Raw genomic sequence first — 18054 nt, 5'->3', positions numbered from 1 at the left:
ACTCCAGGCCCCACAGGTTCTCTGAAGGACAGGATGGTGTGAGCAGAGGCCAGGGCCAGCACCAGGAACCTTGTCCTTGGTACCTGAAGCAGCCTAGGCTTAAACAGTCTAGTCCCTTTGCAAATATTCGTGAAACCCAGGCCAGATGCAGTTTGCGAGGACACCTGCGTGGCTTCCATCTGCTGGCCCAGTCTGCCCAGCAGTCAGTAGGGTGCAGCACCTGAACACCAGCCACCCCCTCACCACCGGGCTGGCTCATCCAGAAAGCGGACAAAGATGGCAATTTCTGATCGGGTGCTATAGGCTTGGCAAGTAGTAAGGGCCCACCCAGAAATGACCGGTCTAGTCCCCAGAGCTCTGGGAAGACGTAGGGGAGCTTGGAGGCAGCCATAAGGGCAGCAATCCTGGCCTCAGCCTGAGTTCTTCAAGTTGACTGGAACGTAGGCTTCCCCACATCTGTGACTGTGGCAAACAGCTCGGTGTGCAGGGTGGTTTTACTTGCACACGTGGCCTCCCTGCTAGGCCTCGGCCACTGTAGCCCCTAGAGCATAGCAGAATTGTCGCCAGTCCTGGAAAGTGCCACGCAGTGTTCTGAAATTGGCTTTCCAGGGTCCTCGGTGTGTAAGTTCATTTATTCATGTTTAGGAGAATCAAGCGACCGGTTACAGGGTCCACTGTAGGGCAGGGTTTGCAGATGCTTCCTGGAGTTTCCAGGCCCCCAGAAGCTCATCTTGTGCCAGGTCACTTCCTAGCTTGTGGCCTTATGGACTCCCCTTGCCTGAGGGTGCCCACCTGCCACTGGGGCTCCCATCTGTTTATACACGACACCTGCCGGTGTTCAGGAAGGGCTGGGGAGTGGTAGGTGCCATGTCCCCAGACGTAGCTTACTGGTAGCCAGGACAGAAGAGTCCCTGGGGTTCTTGGTGCCAGAAAGGAGGCAGAAGAGTGCTTTCTGTGTTAGGGTGGGCTCACAGGGCCTTCTACTGGGGGAGGGGAAGGATGCAGTGGCCAGTCCTTAGTGCCCCAGCCTAGGCAGGAGCCTGCAGTGCAGGAGCAAGGTAGCCTTGGGACCTTAAGGTTCCCCTCGGGAGGGAAGGGGCTAGCCTGGATTTCCACCACACCCTCCCTTCCCCATGACTGGGTCACCCCAGATGGGGCTGGGAGCTGCTGACATGGAGAACTGGACAGGACTGGCTGGTCGCAAGCACTTGGACCACATGATCAATCCTCCGCTCAGGGAGGGACCATACCCATGAGGTGTGTGTAGTGGATTAGCACTACTGTCGTCTTAATGGCATGTCTAGGACAAAGAATAAATACTTAGGAACAGACGGGGACCTAGGGGGCACCTCCCCTGACTTCTTCCTGGCACAGCTGGGGCCCCTGATGTGCTCACAGTGGGGTAGAATCCTACAACCCTTCTGGAAGCCAAGTCTAGGCCAGAATGGCTAACCTCTCAGGCTAGGAACTGACTCACGATCCTCCACACCCCAAAACTCACCCAGAGTCCGATTCCATCTGCTCACCCACAAGCTCTGGGTGATCATAGGGGCCCTTGCAGCAACCTCAGTGAAGGTGAGGAGGTACTATGTATCCCCCAGGTCAGACGGGCCTTGGCAGTAGGATCAGTGGCCAGATGGACAAGCCAGGGACAGTCCCTGCTGGGTGGGCTCCCACTGCTGGGCCCTGCCTTCCCACCCATACCTCCAGCCAGGGAGAGGGTCCTGCCTGGGGGCCTGTCTCACCATCTGCTCCCCATGGGACCTGTGTGTCCTCAGCAGTGAAAGGGGGCGCTCAGAACCCCCTGGCCCCTCTCCCTTCAGAGGCTCTGGGCCCCCTGCTCCATGGCTGGCAGGCCCGACGACTCTGCCTCAGGCCTCAGCGTTGCCAGCATCATCTGTGGCAGGTGGGGCAGGGGCCGGCATGGTCGTGCTCCTCGGGGGAGGGGGTTGGTGCCACGTGCACCCTCATATGTCGGCGCCCAGCTCTGCGCACTGCTTGTCGGAGATGTGGGAGGCCAGCGAGTCTATGATGTCGAGCAGCAGCTGCTGACTCAGTGAGCGCAGCGTGGGCAGCTTGGAAACCTGCGGGGGGCAAGGGGCCGGCACAGGATAGACCCGGAGCCCCGCGAGGCCAGGGTGGGCTCAACCACGCCAGGGCATGGCCACCCCAAGCGGCCAGCGGGGTCTGCTGCGGGAGACAGACTACACTTCCGCCCCCCAAGCCTGGCCAAGGCCAATGCAGAGGGGAAGGGGTCCCTGAAGAGGGCAGGCAGGAGGTGCTGGGTGGGGAGGGCCCTGACCTTGGTGAACTGATGCACGATGATGTGCAGGCAGTGCCGCTTCATGTCCAGGGCCTGCGTCTTGTCGGCCGCCTCCAGGATCTGGAACGGCAGGTTCCTTGAGGCACTGCTGCATCTCTCACCCACCCGCCCAAGTGCAGGGAGGCCCGCGGGCTCCAGGTGAGCTACCTGCAGTACGTTCTGCACAGTCACGTTCATCTCCAGGTTCTGCTTGCAGTACGCTTGCAGCCGGTTGTTGTAGAAGCCGTAATAGTAGGGGGCCGCAAACAGGTAGCTGGGGACTGGTTAAGGAGCTGCCGCCCAGAGGAGCGTGTCCTCCCGCCATCTCCCCTGGGAGGGTGCAGCTGGAGCCCCAGGCCCAGCAGGGGCGGAGAAAACCTGAGCCGCCTGCTGCTTGCTCAGAACCCGGAAACCCACCTCAACGCCAGGGACCGATCTAATCAGGACACTGACTTGCTCTCTACGAGGGACAGTGAAGTACTTAGGGGGTTGAAGGCCCTACTCCAGACCCAACGAAAACCCAGGAATCTTTTCCCAGGAAAACTCCCATATGCACACTTCCAGAACCAACCATGGCCTCACAGAGGCCTGAAAAACATCTTGCACCCAGTTCAGACCCCCAACAAGCGATGTGACCAGGAATCACTCCATGGCCATCTACTCACCTGTCACATAGCACACAGATCGACCCCTTCCTCTGGGCGCGGAGTCAAGGGTCGTGAGGGTCAAGCACCCACCCACCCCTCCTGGCTGTGAGCCCCTCTCTGCCTGCCGACCAGCTGTTTCAGTGAACCCTGGGAGAGCACCAGGGACCAGAAAATCCTTGGGAGAGCGCCCAGCCAGGACCAGCCTGCCAGTCTCCAGAGCGGCGGAAGGTGAGCCCTGGGACCTCCAGTGGTGACCCAGGAGCACCCCCCGGGGTGGGGGCAAGGATGCAGAGAGTCCTCCGGCGGCATGTTGACCTCCCCGTAGTAGATGTAGCGCAGCATGGACTCAAAGGCCTGCCTGCTGGGCACCATCTCCCCGATGGAGATGTTCACCTGGCCATCCTCCGGCATGAAGGACCGGAACATGGCCTCAAAGTAGCTGCAGACAGGGGCGGTGGAGTCCTGGCTCTCAGCAAGTGCAGGCAGGGCTGGGGCCTGCCCTCCCTGCCACCACACCCCCACCCACCTGGAGCGAGCGGCCAGGATGGCCTTGTGGGCAGGTCTCGGGTGCCCATCCAGCAGCAGAGTGATGTCACAGAACTCCGCACCTGCTCCCTCCAGGTACGCCTTCATGTCCTGAATCAGAGACGTGCCTGGTGGAGAGGCCAGGGGGTAGTGGGGGATACCTTGAGCAGACACCTCCCGCCCCTCAGCAGACTCTGAGCCATCTGATTCAGACCCAGGGTTCCACAGGCACCGCTTCTTGCTCATCTGCCCATATTGCTGCCCTAAAAAACCTCCCAGAGGCCAGCAGCCCTACTCTGGCCCGCCCCCCAGAGTCTGATCTCCCCAACTCAGCCCAGTGAGCTCTCCTCCCCACCCTGGTGCTTAAGCCCCGTCTAGGCCTGGCAAGCACCCTGCCCTGCCACATGTCACTCCAGGCCAACGGCCAGAGGCACCACAGGCCCCAGGGAGTCAGGGGATGGAGACTGTGCTGTCCCTTCCCGGGTTGGGTGGGGACAGGGAGGCACCAGGAACATCCAAAATCTCTGGACTGCGCGTACCCCTCACTAGACCCCAAAGGGTGGGCGCACCTAGAAGAGCAGCTCAGCGACTGTGAGCACGCTGCTCCGGACGGAAACCCTCAAACCTGATGTCGGTCAGGGCGGCCCCTCTTGCCAGGCAGGGGCCCTGTGCCCACCTCAGAAGCGGGCTCAGGAGATTCCCGCCCTCAGCCACACAGCCGGCAGGACACCCCATGGGTCGGGGCCTCTTCCTTCCAGGGAGCCCGAGTGGACTGAGTGCCCATGCCCCTGTGCCCCAGGAGCACTACAGGGGGAGCACTAGAGGGCCCCTGCACCCCTACACCACCCCAAGGCCAGGCAGGTACTTCGGCGGCTCCCAAGTCTCCACCCAAGATGAATGCCATCCCTGTCTGCTGCCCTCAGGGCTGGGGACAAGGTCCCTACCGATGTCCACGGGCTGCTCTGAGGGGGCGCGGGGAGGCGGCTGCTGCTTCCGCCGAACGATCTCCACAATCAGTGGGGAGGAGAGGCGCTCGAACTCCTTCATCATGATCACCTGGTTGAAGTGGGACTCCTTCACCACGAAGTTCAGGCAGTGCTCCTGGGACACACAAGCCGAGCAGGCAGGCAGGGTCAGGCCTTGGCCGGGAAGGCAGCCGGGCTGGGATGGCTTGCGGGCCGGGGCTGGCAGCAGAGGACAGGGGGGCGGATCTGGTGGCAGAGAGCGGTGGCCTGGGGTGGGGGGCTGGCAGTGGACAGAGGGCTGGTGGCAGAGGGCAGCGGCCCGAGGTGGGGGCTGGCAGGGGAGGGCAGCGGCCTGGGGGGGGCTGGCGGCGGAGGGCGGCGGCCTGGGGTCGGGGGCTGGCAGCGGACGGAGGGCTGATGGCAGAGAGCAGCGGCCCGGGGTGGGGGCTGGTAGCGGCCTGGAGGGGGCTGGTGGCAGACAGGGGCTGGCAAGGGAGGGCAGCGGCCTGGGGGGGCTGGCGGCAGACGGGGGCTGGTGGCGCAGGGCGGGTGGGCAGTACACCCCCGGCCGCACCTTCAGCTGGCCCAGCTGCAGCCTGGCGGCGCTCTCACACACAACCAGCACGTTCTGCAGGTCCACAGAGGCCTCGATGTACTGGCGGCACAGCTGCTCCAGGCGGCACAGCTGGAAGCTCAGAGCCAACTTGTACACGTCCATGATGAGCAGCACGTCCTCCACGTGGCCTGCGCCCAAGAGCTCCCTGAGCCTCAGGTATGTGGGGAGGGGGAGAAGGTGCGGCACAGGGCAGAAGGGAGGAGGGGGCTCCCTTCCTGGAGGACATTAGGCAGCAACTCCACCACACTGCGCGTGTGTGAGGCTGTGGCCCCTGAGCCTCGGGATGCCCCCTCACCCCGTCCACCTGGCTCCCTCGCCAGCGCACCTTTCCGCGGGTACTTGATCTTGTCCGTGTAGAGGAACTGCATGAGCACCTCAAAGGGCCGGGCCTCGGCCTCGCGGATGGCCACGCGCAGCAGGGGCGGCCGGGGCCCCCCCACGGCCCCAGCAGGGACCTCCCTGGGAGCCGGGCCCGCCTCCTCCTCTAGCTTCTGCAGGGAGAGAAAGGGGAGCTCAGGGGTGTATCCGCAGGCGCCGCTGCCCTGGCCGGACGGGGCCGGGCGGCACCTCACCTGGCCCAGCCGCTCCCGCGCCTGCACGATCTTCCTGCGCAGCCAGCGGCTCCGCGCCGTGACGATGGCCACGTGGCCCTGCACACACTCCTCCTTCTGCAGCAATAGCGACACCTCAGTGGGGAGCGCAGGACCCTTGTCCTGGCAGGGATGGAGGCCCAGCTGGCCAGGGCCAGGGGAAGGGGTCGGGGCCTCCAGGCTGGAGTGGGAGGCACGGCCTCCACTGTGCAGCATGCGGGCAGGCCGGGCCAAGGGAGGGCACCCACCTCACCCAGCACAAACTCCACGTCACAGAACTGGCGGCTCTCCCACAGCCGCCCGTAGTCCTCATGCAGCGTGCACTTGGGGTAACAGGAGAACTGCGAGAGGACACCCAGTGTTGGCAAGGGAAGCCACCACCGGCCCGGGCTCTGGCCTCCTCTGGGCCAAGCACCCCAGCCCCGCGAGCCCCGGAGGCTGCCCACCCCCCAGCCTGCACTGACGTTCCTGCGCTGCCCCCGCCTAGAGTCCCAGCAGACGCAGCCCTGACTCTGGTGCCCTCCAGCCACGCTGGGCCTCAGTGTCCATCATCCGGGGCCCATCCGCCCTGGCTGCCCCCTGCCCACCTGGAACCTGTACATCTCCCCGCTCCGGATGTTGTTGTCCACGGTCCCCCCGAAGATGTACATGGCGTCTGAGATCACAGCAGCCGCGTGGAAGAGCCTTCCGCTGGGCAGCTGGGCGGAAGGGGGGGGATGTGCACTCCTCTGAGCCTCAGCCTCCCCTCTGTGAGAGGGGCCGACCTCAGGGCCCGGCAGCGGGGGTGATGCAGAGCGGGCCGGGCACCCCCCTCACCTCGGAGGCCGGCGGGCCGGGCTGCTTGGCCGTGCTGGTGCCGAAGTCCAGGCCGAACACATCCCGGGACTTCTTGAAGCCGCCCCGCTCCTCAGAGGGCAGCGCGGGCGCCTCCTCGGACGCCGATGCTCGCTCGGGCACCTCAGCCCCACCGACCTGGAGGGGAGAGGCAGGCGGGTGGGACGGTCAGCGGGGCCGGCGCCGAGCTCCTGCTGACCCTGACCCGGAGCCGGGGCTGCGCATGGTGTGAGCGGGGCCGGGCTGCAGTCGGGCCGCGCGGCCTGGGAGAGCACCCCCAGCACCGTGCAGACGTGATGCGAACGGAAATGCTGAGAGCCCACAGGCGGCAAGGACGGAGCACAGGGGCCCAGGGCCTCGGGCCTTACTCATCCTGGCCTGGCTCCTGCTGGCTGTGCGGAGCCCTGGGCCCTCTGAGGCCGTGAGGAGTGGCAGGGCAGTGGGAGCAGGTGAGTCAGGACCCCTTGGGCCCCCCTGGCCCCCCTGGGCACCGCAGCCCGGCAGCACTCACCTCGCTGTCCGAGCTGGGCTGGACCACCTCCCAGGTCTGGAAGTCCACATCATAGCAGTGCAGCTCATTAGGCAGCGTGTTGTCTGCTGCGCCCCCAAACACGTAGAGGTGGCGGTCAAAGGCCACCATGGTGTGCCCATAGCGCCGCTGGGGGGGCGGTGGGGAGCCTCGAAGCAGGTGCTCGGTGGGGATGCGGGTCCACCTGGGGGCATGTGACAGTGAACCGGTGCTAGGGTGGGGGGTCCTGCGCCCCCACGGCCTCCACCTGGGTTCTGAGGCCTTCCAACAGCAGGCCTGGGCAGGGGAGAGCCCTGCAGCCCCCAGGGAGAACAGCTGGCTCCAAGGAGGGTCTGCAGCGCATCCACCCAGCGCCCCTCATCCCCTTTCACTCTGGTAGCTGCTCGGCCTGGGTGCACTCAGCCCACCATGGGGTCCTGCCTGAACCCCTTTCTGCCCCCCAGCCATAAAGCAGGCAGGAGGGGTGGCCTCTGTACCGTGATGCAATCCCACTCTCGGGGGAATGGAGGCATATCCACACTCTGCCATGTGGGATGGTCCCCATAGCCAAGTCCTCACTCCCGGGAACTACCAGGACCCCCCCCTTCCAATGCTGCTCCTACAGTCTCTACCCTCCCAGGACTTCCCAACACCTCCCAGCACATCCTCTCTTTGACACCCACAGGATCCTGGTTAGGCAGGCATGCCATTTGTCTCCATGCTGCCCCCTGTACCCGGCACATGCTGGGCTCACTGGGGTGCCCTGCTGCCCCTGCTACTGGGGCGGGGGGGGGGGCGGTGTTCAGCACGCAGGAGACCTGCCTGGGCAAAGCCCATCTCCAGAAGGCAGGGGTACTGACTGCCCATCTGGGGGTGGGGTAAGGTGGAGGTGCTCTGTAGGAGACCTCAGTACTAAGCACCTCAGAGCAGCAACCTCTGTGTGCCGTCATTGGGGGTGGCACCCGTGCAAGGCCCATAGCACGCACCTACGCACGGCCTAGAGAAGGCCAGGGTGTTTGTTTCCACCTCTGGGGGCGGGGGAGCAAAGGGCACAGGCATGATGTTGGGCAGGCAGCTGTCTGGGGGGCTGGAAGCAGGCCAGCCTGAGGAAGGTGGCACCACACTGACCCCACCGCCTGGGGCTCCTCTGCTGCCAGGGGCCACTGTGGTCTCCTGACACCTGGCCTGAGCTGCTGCCTGTGGCCAGACTGCCCCTGATTTTCTTCCTACCCCTGTCCACTCTGCCCCAAGCTGCAGCTCTGCCCCCGGCTCTGGCCTGGGTCCCTCACGCTGCAGCCCTCCACTCTGTCAATGCACCTTCCTGAGCCCCCACACCCCCGGGCAGCCCCCGGGCCCTGTGTCTCCCCCAGTACGGGCACCTCCCCGAGAACCCTGCACAGATTAGCCACCTTCCACCTGGCCAGAGATTGCGTGTCTGCCCCTCCCCCTCCCCACATCTGGGCACACCTGGCCTCTGCTTCCAACATCCCTCACCTCTCCAGGTCTCTTCCTACTGGCTCTGAGCCATCTTTACTGCCCCCCCCCCCCCCCCCCCCCCCGTGAACACCGAGGCCAGGACAGAGACACAGGCCTGTGTGCGGTGTGGCTCTTCTCTCAGGCCCGGCCAGCCCGAGACAGGAGGCCTGGGCGGGTGTCAGCAGGACTCCCCCTGCCTGGGATGTCCTGACCTTTCTCCTTCCCAGCCGACACCACTGGCCCTCAGGGCAGCTCTAAGTCCCCTCTCCAAGCCTCTATGACCATAAGAAGCTCCCTGTTCCATCCCCTCCATTCACTCCCAGAGCCAATGCCCTGCCTGTGCCACCTCCAGGGCTCAGTCCCCATCACGAGGGCTGGCCAGCAGCCAAGGACGGCATAGGCTGGATGCTCTCAGGTCCTGAGCACCCCTCCAGTCTTCTGCATCATATGAGCTCTACGCTGGCCACATCCGTTACCGGTGGCACCGACCAGGCCATCCGCAGGGCAGGAGCCATCCTTTGCACTGGGCAGAGAGAGGGGCCCGGCCTGCACGGTCTGCATGGGGGTGCCCGCATCTCCCCGCTTTGGAAGGGCAGCTCCTGCTGCGCCAGGAGCCCAGAGGACCGCTCCACACCATGCGTCCCACCACCAGGGCACTCACGTCTTGTCCTTGAATTCAAACTGGAAGAGGTTGTTGGTTATCTTGGCTCCACTCTGCCCTGAGAACACAAACATCTTGTCGCGGCACACGGCCACCGGGAAGTTGCAGCAGGAGGGCGGGATCTCGCCGCTCTGGGCCACCTGAGATAGGGAGGAAGCTCAGCCACAGGCCCCGCCCGGGCGCAGGGCTCAGACTTACACTGCTGAACTCGGACTACTTTCTTGAAACTTCTGTAAATGAGGTTTCAGAGATTGATTCCTGGAGAACAGCTTAAAGTCCCACCTCACCCACCTAAAAATGGGCCCAGTTTTTAACAGTGGAGGCTAAGAATCCTCACCACCAGGGAAAGACACCCCAGGGGAAAGACGGCAGGGCAGTCAGATCGACTGGCCAGAAACGGCAGCGAGCAGGACACCCGCCAGCAGGCTGAGCTCGCTGTGCTCAAATCACAAGTACCCAGGCTGCACCGGTCACCAGGACCAGCTGCCATCTGAGCCACAGAGCCTTTATTTATTTATTTATTTATTTATTTATTTATTTATTTATTTAGGTTTTATTCATTATTCATGCGAGACACAGAGGGAGAAGCAGGCTCACTGTGGGGAGCCCGATGCAGGACTCGATCCCAGGACCCCGGGGTCACAACCTGAGCCAAAGGCAGACGCCCAACCCCTGAGCTACCCAGGCGTCCCAGAGCCTTTCGCCAGTACTAGGTCAGTGCGGCTGGAATTGGGCAGGAAGTCAGCAGGGACGGTGAGGCCTGGCCTCCGCAAAGGGGGAGAAAGCAGCTCCTACCCCCGCCCACCCCAGCCCCCCGCCCTGTGCCCCTTACCTCCTGGCCTCCCCTGCCCCCTGATCGCCTCTCCCTGTGCCCCTCACCTCCTCCCAGCATGTGAGCTCCCGGTCTTGGAGGCCAATGGTCCACATGTCATTCAACCTGCATTAGGACGGGGGGTGAGGGGGGGCATAGAGGGACAAGTGTCAGGATCTCCACAGCTGGGAATGGTGGCAGGGTGGGCTAGGCCCAGCCAGGAGGGACGGCTCCAGGGAACGACACATCATGCAGGACTCTGATCGGGGCCTGGGGAGCAGCCATGAGGTGGGAGGTTCAGGGTAGGGGGCTGCACTGAACCCTTGCTATGTGGGCCCCCAGCTCCCTGCCCAGAACACGCACCATCATTCACAATGTCTCACCAGTGTGGCAGGGTCAGTCTCACTCGGCTCACCCCTGGGGCTTAGAGAGGACTTCAGAGGCAAAGCTCCCAGAAACCACCACTAACATTGCCACCTCTTGGAGCTGCTGCTTCTTTTTTTTTTGTTTTTTGTTTTTTCTTTTTTTTTTTGTAATCTCTATATCCAACACTTAGCTCAAACTCACAGCTCCAAGACCTGAGCCAGCCAGGCGCCCCACCCCTTGGAGTTTCTATAATGCTGAGATCTTAGGGAATGAGCACATGCTACTTTTGTAACCAGAAAAATGCAGCGAAGCCAATTTTCTATAGGAAGGCGGTAGATCCAGTCCCTGCTACGTAGGCAGGAACCCCATGTTGTCGTCCAGAGAGGAGGTGCCGGGTCTGAGCCCTGCTGCCACCACCTGCTCACCTTGAGCTTGAGTATTTTCACCTGGGCAATTCAGAAGCACACCCCCCTCCCCCAGCTCTGACACCAGCTAGGCCACCTATTGCCGTGGAGACCAGCACACTCTGAGACAGCGGCACAAAAATGGGCCAGGCTTGCCGCCCCCTCGGATGCCCCCAGGAGGGGCCTCAGGGCTGTGGGGTTGGGTGGGAGCTCCACTCAGCTCCCCTCCACCTCCATCCCACCCTCCCCTCACTCCTGTCCACAACATTACCCTCCTGAGAAACCCCCAGCCTGAGCCTTCCCATGCCAGGAAGGCCCCCTCGGTACACTTACAGGGCTGCCCAGAGGCCGGTGCACGGGCACCACCTACCTAGCATTGCCGTCATAGCCAGCAAAGATCCACAGCTTGTCGCTGTACACCGTGGCGCCGTGGGCAGACCTAGCGACTGGCAACCTGCAGCACGGGGAGGGGGTGAGGAGTGAGGCCACCCAGCACAGACCCGAGCTTCACAGCCCCAAGCGGCGGGCCAGGACCCCAGGGTTGCCATGCCTACATCTGCCAACACCAGGGCTCTGGGGATGCCAGCTGGGGGTCATGAGGCTGGGCTCCTGAGGCGGGGCAGTGGGATGAGGAATTCAGATGTCCCATGTCCCCAGGGTAAAGGCCTCTCCCAGCCAACACAGAAATATCAGAGTCAAGGGAGAGGGAGGGTCCTGGCAAAACAGGACCAGAGAAGGGCCCATCAGTGCACCGGGGCTCCTCTGCTCTCTGAGAGCAGGGAATCCAAGGGCAGGGAGGAGGCCTCAGACAGTCACAGCTGGGAATGAGCACGACTCAGGCCTCCCTGAGCCTCGGGCTCTCCTGTAATGCTACAGGGCCCAGATCGCAGGCCAGCTGCCACCAGCAACCCAGCACCGTAGCCATCAGGACAGCCCCCAAAGGTTTCAGCAAAGTCTCTCACCGTCCTTCAATTTTCCACTCTGTCCACTGGCCAGTTGCAAACTTATATTCAAAAAGGTCGTTTTTATTCTTCAGGTTAGAATTGGAATAAATGTCCCCAGTGTAGCCCCCTGGGTAGAGAGAGCGAGAAACCATCACACCCAAAGGCAGGGGGAGCAGAATCCAGCCTCACTTAAGATGTACTCCGGGACTCCCTCCCTAAGCCTCAGGGAGCACCTACCGCGTGCCTGACTCTGTGCTAGGCTCTGGGGACACAGAAGTGAACAGACTCCTGCCCCTGCCCCTGGCAGAGTGACAGAGGAGGGAGGAGAGCCACCTTCCCGAGCAGTCACCCCGTGAGATCGGGACAATGAGGGAATGAGCCCCTTGAGGGGCCCCCGGCCCAGTGCAGGAACTCAGAGGACTCCGGCAGAGGACAAGGCGGGACAGAGGCTGGCCATGCACAGCACGGGAGCCCCAGGCCTGGTGGCGGGACAGGGGAGCTGGAGCCCCGAAGAGGGCACGGCACCCAGGAGATGAGAGGCAGCTCACCGAAGACAAACATGCTGCTTCCGTAGACAACGGCCGAGTGGTGGTAGCGGGGGGCTGGTGGGGTGCCAGTGGTGAAGGCCCTGGTGGGGGGAAACGGGACAGCGGGTGTCAGCGGGGCTCAGCTGTGCAGTCCACGCCACACCGGCAGCCCACCCCCGCCCAGGATTCCTTTTATATTTGCATCTGGTAGGCAATACTTATCTCATTAGACAAACTTAAAAAAAGAAAAGGTTTTTTTAAAACCTTTATTTTGTTTGTTTGTTTGTTTGTTTTTAGTAGGCTCCATGTGGGCCCAGCGTGGAACCTAACATGGGGCTGGAACTCATGACCCTGAGATCAAGACCTGAGCTGAGACCAAGAGTCGGATGCTAACCAACTGAGCCACCCAGGCGCCCCCTCATTATAGAAACTTTTAACAATAGTTGCTGATAAGGAAAAAACACAAAACCAGCACTGAGACTTCCATATAATCCCTTTGCCAGAAACCACCATCCATACCTTTAGGTCACCCCTCCACACACCTTTCCTATGTGTATTTATGTCTCTGAGTAATTTTCTAAGTGGAGTCATGTGGTAGGTATCTTATGACACCTGCTTTTTGAACTAAACAGTAGAGAGTGACTAGGTCTTCCGGCTACTCCGGGATCAGCTATCCTTGTCCTTTCATGGCGGCACTGGCTTCCATCCGCAGGGGTCAGCCACACATTTGACTTAGTGAGTTAAAAACCCCTTTATACTGCTTTCCTGGGGCTGCTCCTTTTCAGAGTTTTATCCTTAAGCAATCATTGGTAAAGGATTGTACAGTTTGTAGGGTGATTTTTAAAATTGATCCATAACTATGGGCTATGTTATGAAACCCAGGGTGAGACGAACAACACAAAAACTTCTCTCATGATCCCAGAGCTACGGAGGTCTCCTGAGCAGAAGGTGGGTGGTGCACAATGATGCCACCCTGATTTGCCAGGCTTGGAGGGTGTGGGTCCTGGGCCTGGATGTCCTCCTTCACCAAAGAGGGGCGGTGAGACCCCACCACAGAGGGGACTCGGGGGACTGAGGGCTACACCAGAGCTCCTGCGCAAAGCGTGGCAGCCAGGTGGCTGGATGGGTCTGTACTCCTGCACGAGCAGATGGGAGAGCTCAGGAGGAAGCCCAGTGTCTCCTAATCCTGGGATCCCTTTTCTCCCCCTCAGCTGAGAGCTACCCCCTGGGCAGGCTGCAGACTGGAGCCGATGGGTACATGTATGCCATGAGCAGAGAGGGCAGGTGTCTTGGCCAAGGCCACACAGCTGGGAGGGCCATCTGCGGGAGGCAGCCAGGGCTTGCATGCTGCCCACTACCCATGTGGGGTCTCCAAGCAGAGGATGGGCCCCACAGGGGCACGGAGGGGAGAAGAGCCAGTGCTGTCAGCCCCTGAGCAGCATCCTACAGCAGCACAGGGTCGGTCCTGGAAGGACCCACAAGCCGACGCCCCCCCACCCTGTGTCACCTCCCATAGCAGCCCCTGGCCCAGGAGACAGGCCTAGTGATGGAAGGGCTCTCTGGAGGCAGAATTTGAGGACTTGCAACCAATGAAACAGATGCCTGTAATTAACAGGATTCAGAATAATCAGAGTTGGGACTGGAGAAGGAACCCAGGAGAGAGAGAGGAACACTAAGGGCCACTGTTTTCTCCTCCTCGAAACTTCTCTCTAGCTTTCCCCAGCATGACTCCGCTGGTGGTTGGGGCCTGGCACAGTGCTACCGATTTCTAGGAGGAAGAAGGTGCTTAGGGCTCCGAGGCCACCTACCTGCACCAGGAGCAGTCCTTCACGTCGAACCGCAGGAGGTCATTGAGCATGGTCTTCCTGAAAGACAGCCAGGGACAGGTGGGGTCGGTCCTGGGCCGATCGGACACTGCAGCCCAGGGGTGGGGACCGTTGTGGGGACTTGGCCAGGGCGAGGCAGCCAGCTGATGCCCGAAGGACCAGAGAGGTGACCACAGAGGAAGCTCCCCAGCTGGTGCTGGTACCAGGGCTGCAAGGTACGTGGGACTGGCCTGCCTGCAGTCGGGTCCAAAGCATGACCCTGGCCACCCAGCAGGTGGCCCTGAGGACTCACACCAAGGCAGGCTCCAGAACCCCAACTCCCACTCCCACTCCCACATCTCAGAGCCTCCTTTCCTGAGGTTGTGCCACCAAAATGCAGAGCTACCCAGATCTCAGGGGAGGCCCTTTCCTCCTCTCTGATCTTCCTTCCACCTCCCTGTTGCAAAGCCAATGTAACCACATTAAAGATACAATCAAATGGAAAACAAGTCCAGTGACCACCTAGCAGGACCTGCATGTTTCCACTCAGCCCTTGTCAGTCAGTAAGAAGGAAGAAGGGAGTCAGCCAACAGGAGCCCAGCACCCCCTGCATGCCAGGCCCATACAGGGCACCGCCCTCTACCCTTCCCTCAGTCTGCACCAGGGGCTCCACCTGCTTTGCAGAAGAGGAAGGGGCCCGGGACATAAAGGGCCTGCCGAAGGCCATGCAGCCATGCAGCCAGGAGCTGGGAAGCCGAGATGTGACCATAATTTCTCCCTTCTCCCATCTGCTCCTTCCTCCCTCTTTTCCTCCCCCCTCCCAGACGCTGTATGAAGCTGTCTTTCTCTGCACCCAGTGGATCTCTACAAAATTGCAACCAGGGTGAGACAAATCTGTACCCTGTTTCTTGGTGCCACATTGTAGCAAATTATTTCTGCTGGTTGCTACACAGTTGCCATGCCAACTCTACCTGCTACAGAACTCTGGGAGGGATGTTCCCACTTCCTGCTCTGGGCTGGACACCAGGCCTTGTCTGGTTTGGGGGGGATTGTCATTAAGGCAGCAGGGAGCATCTGTAGGCAGATGCCTCTTCCTATTTCATTCCTTCACATGACCCACATTTATTGAATTGTCTGTGTGGCAGGTACAAGTCCACCCCTCATGGAGGAGACAAACATCTGTGTGTTCTGAGATAACTCTGAGGGTATCTGTGGGATCGGTGCTCTTACCATGGGGCCGGCAAGAGGTGCAGAAGGGGAGGGGAGGGCCAACAGCTGGTCCAGGTGGCCGGGAGGGCCTCACTCACAGTAAATTCAGAAGAGAGGCAGGAAGGGCGGGAAGGAGGGAACAGCCAGCACCAGGGCATGAGCAGGAGATGCTTGGTTCACTCAGAACACAGCAAGACAGGGGTGTAGCCCAGTGCCGTGCAAAACAAAGGCAGAAACGCAGGGCGGGCGCAAGCGTAAAGGGTCTTACGGACTGCCAGGACAGCTTGGGCTTGTACTCAGACGGAGGGGAGTCCCCAGGGCTATGTGCTGAGGAGGAACACACTGAGACTTGCATCTTCAAATGGGTCCCTCTGGCCGCTCATGGGGAAAGAAGCTATTGGGGAGACAGGCTGGAGACCAGAGGCCATGCCCAAGGAGACCACACTGTTGGTCTGCAGGTCCTTGTGGGGTCCTGTGTACCCCAACACCTCCAAGTCAGCTCCCTCACCCCCAGGGAGTCCTGAAAGACCAAGGCTGCAGAACCGATCAGAGGCCAGCCCTTTTTGGGCTTCAGGCCAAGCCCTGTGGTTGAGAGGCAGGGATGGACTCATGGGCAGAAATCGGTCATGTGCAAACACTGCATCCGCAGGACAGCCAGACCTCTGTCTTGAGCCCTTCCCAGCTTTGTGCTCACTGACCCTGAGGAGCACACTGCAAAAGCAGAGCATGCGGGCACCCCCTATACAGAGGAGGAGATTTAAGCCACCAACCGGAGCCCAGAGTCACAAAGCTCTAATTTGAACTGAGCTCGGTCTATCCAGATCAAGCTTCAAGCTTCAGCCCCACGTCTAGCAGGCTCCCAAGCCTCCCAGAGCCCTGGTGGGCATCCCTGGCCTTTCCTGAACCACATCAATGAATGAATGCGGGAGGGAAGCCCTGTCCAGACTCTAGGCCTGGTGCCATTCTGCATCCCCCAATCTCCGGACCATTGCCCATGCTGGTCCTTCTGCCTGGAACACTCTCTTTTACCTGACTCACTCTAACTTATCTTTCAGGTCATCAACCCCTCCAGGAAGGCTTCTCTGCCCAGACCAGACCCCTTCTCTCCAAGCATGTCTGCTATGCCCACGCCCCGTACTTAACATGGCCCAGCCCGTGATAAGAGCTCTTTCCCTCTGGGAATGGGTCTTAGGGGAACACCACCAGAAGGAAGCAGTCACACAAACCAAAGGTTTACCTCAGCCATTATCTTTAACCAAAGGAGACCAGCCACCACTTAAGAACAGTTCATGGGATAGAAGTGTGTCCACCAACAAAACATCAGGAAAGTTGTTTCCCAGGAATTTATGGCAATGTGGGAACACCTTTGCAAAAAGGTGGAAAATATGGGAAATTTAAAAACAAAACAAACAAACAAAAAACTGTGCCCTCTAAATGCTGCCATGTGAGCACGTGGATAAAGTCCAAAGAGAACTGCAGAGAAGGAGAAGTGCCAGGTGAGGGTGGCGGCCAGGGCGGATGTATTTCTTTCAAGGCTGTGTCCACTCATTCAGAACAAGAGGCACATTTCTGTGTCCCATCATGTGTTACCCAGTGAACACTGTTCTGAGGGAGGGAGGGAACCTCACATGGAGAAACTGAGGCTGAATGCTTCACCAACCCGGTGGGAACCACCATGTTTCTCCCTCCCCCGGTTCTAACACCCTGATGCATACTCACTCACCCATTGTCTCCACCAAATACATAGATGGCATCTTTATAGGCCACCACTGTGTGCTTGCTGCGCCTGGAAAGAAAGAATGGGTGGGCGGCAGTGAGGTCAGGACCCTCCTGGGGGCGCCCAAGGAATGAGGCTAAGCACGCGGGCTGCCGCAGAAATTAGGTAACACCTCTCGACTGCTAAGACGGATAGAGGTCCCTAAATTCCACCAGTACCCCAGGACCCTGTATACAGACCCCTGATATTGCCGGGGGGGGGGGGGGGGGGCGGGGGGGGGCCTCTCTGGACTCCGGGCCCCACTGCAGAGCTGCTGGGACCCCAGCTCCAGACCCACCAACACCACTTGGCTCTAGTACCTGCCCCGGGCCCCACCCCGCCCCGAGACGCCCTCTGCACACCCCCTCCGCTCCAGACATCTTCCTGGGCACCATCACTTCCTCCCCACCCCCCACTGCCAGGACCCAGGGCTGGACTCCACGCCCTGGCCTCGCCCCTGGGCCCCTCCCCGGGACCTCCCAGACACTCCCGGTCCCCAAGACCCCCTCAACTCCGCCGTACCGGGCCCCCACGAACTCGTCGCAGGGCGGGAGGCGCCGCCAACGATGCACTGTCTCGAAGGGCCCGAAGTTGAGTGTCAGGTACTCAACACTGTCAGAGCAGCTGTGGTCAAAGTCCACGCTCGGGGCTACCTTGGACCGTGCGCTGCCCGCCAGGGCCCCGGCCCCGATCGGGCCTCCCGAGCCCCCCGGCCCAGCCATCCCGGGTCCACGCCTGACCAGCAACCCGGTCCGCGGGACGTGCAGCCACCGCCCCGGGCCGCCCCGAGGGACTACATTTCCCGGCGAGCCCTGCGCCGACCGCGCCACACTTCCGGCCTGCGCCGCTCGGCCGCCCGCCCCTCCCGGCAAGCTGAGCGCTCCTCGTGAGTCCGCGGGCCGGCTCCACCCCCGGGAAGCTGGGAGCGGGTGACCCTCTGGGAAGCATTTCCCGCCCAGTACGCGCGGCCGCTGCCCCTTTCCAGGGAAGGCGGCGTCCGGTCCACAGCCCCGTCCGGAATGCACTTCCCCGGCGCCGGTCAGGCCCACGCCTGCGGGAGAGGGGCCACACTTCCCGGCATGCCCTGTTTGCGTGGGGTTTGGCCTTG

The 18054-nt window shown here is 61.3% G+C and overlaps 1 protein-coding gene across 1 annotated transcript; it reads right to left on the bottom strand.

The window, feature by feature from the left end:
* Positions 1–613: 613 nt before the first annotated feature.
* On the bottom strand, positions 614–18049 carry LZTR1 (leucine zipper like post translational regulator 1). The gene is made up of 21 exons (XM_025982803.2): positions 17469–18049; positions 16914–16976; positions 13985–14041; positions 12198–12277; positions 11668–11776; positions 11076–11159; positions 10004–10061; positions 9125–9264; positions 6991–7192; positions 6462–6617; positions 6233–6343; positions 5894–5986; positions 5628–5723; positions 5381–5546; positions 5014–5183; positions 4419–4575; positions 3476–3602; positions 3239–3388; positions 2471–2576; positions 2303–2383; positions 614–2084 (listed from the first exon to the last, which is right to left on the bottom strand). The coding sequence occupies exons 1-21, from the start codon at positions 17666–17668 to the stop codon at positions 1968–1970; spliced, it is 2523 nt and encodes an 840-aa protein (XP_025838588.1). The 5' UTR covers positions 17669–18049; the 3' UTR covers positions 614–1967.
* Positions 18050–18054: the final 5 nt, after the last annotated feature.

Source organism: Vulpes vulpes, chromosome 10, assembly GCF_048418805.1.
Source record: "Vulpes vulpes isolate BD-2025 chromosome 10, VulVul3, whole genome shotgun sequence".
NCBI lineage: Eukaryota > Metazoa > Chordata > Mammalia > Carnivora > Canidae > Vulpes > Vulpes vulpes.
The sequence above is the reverse complement of the archived record's forward strand: the minus strand, read 5'-3'. Positions and strand labels throughout refer to the sequence as shown.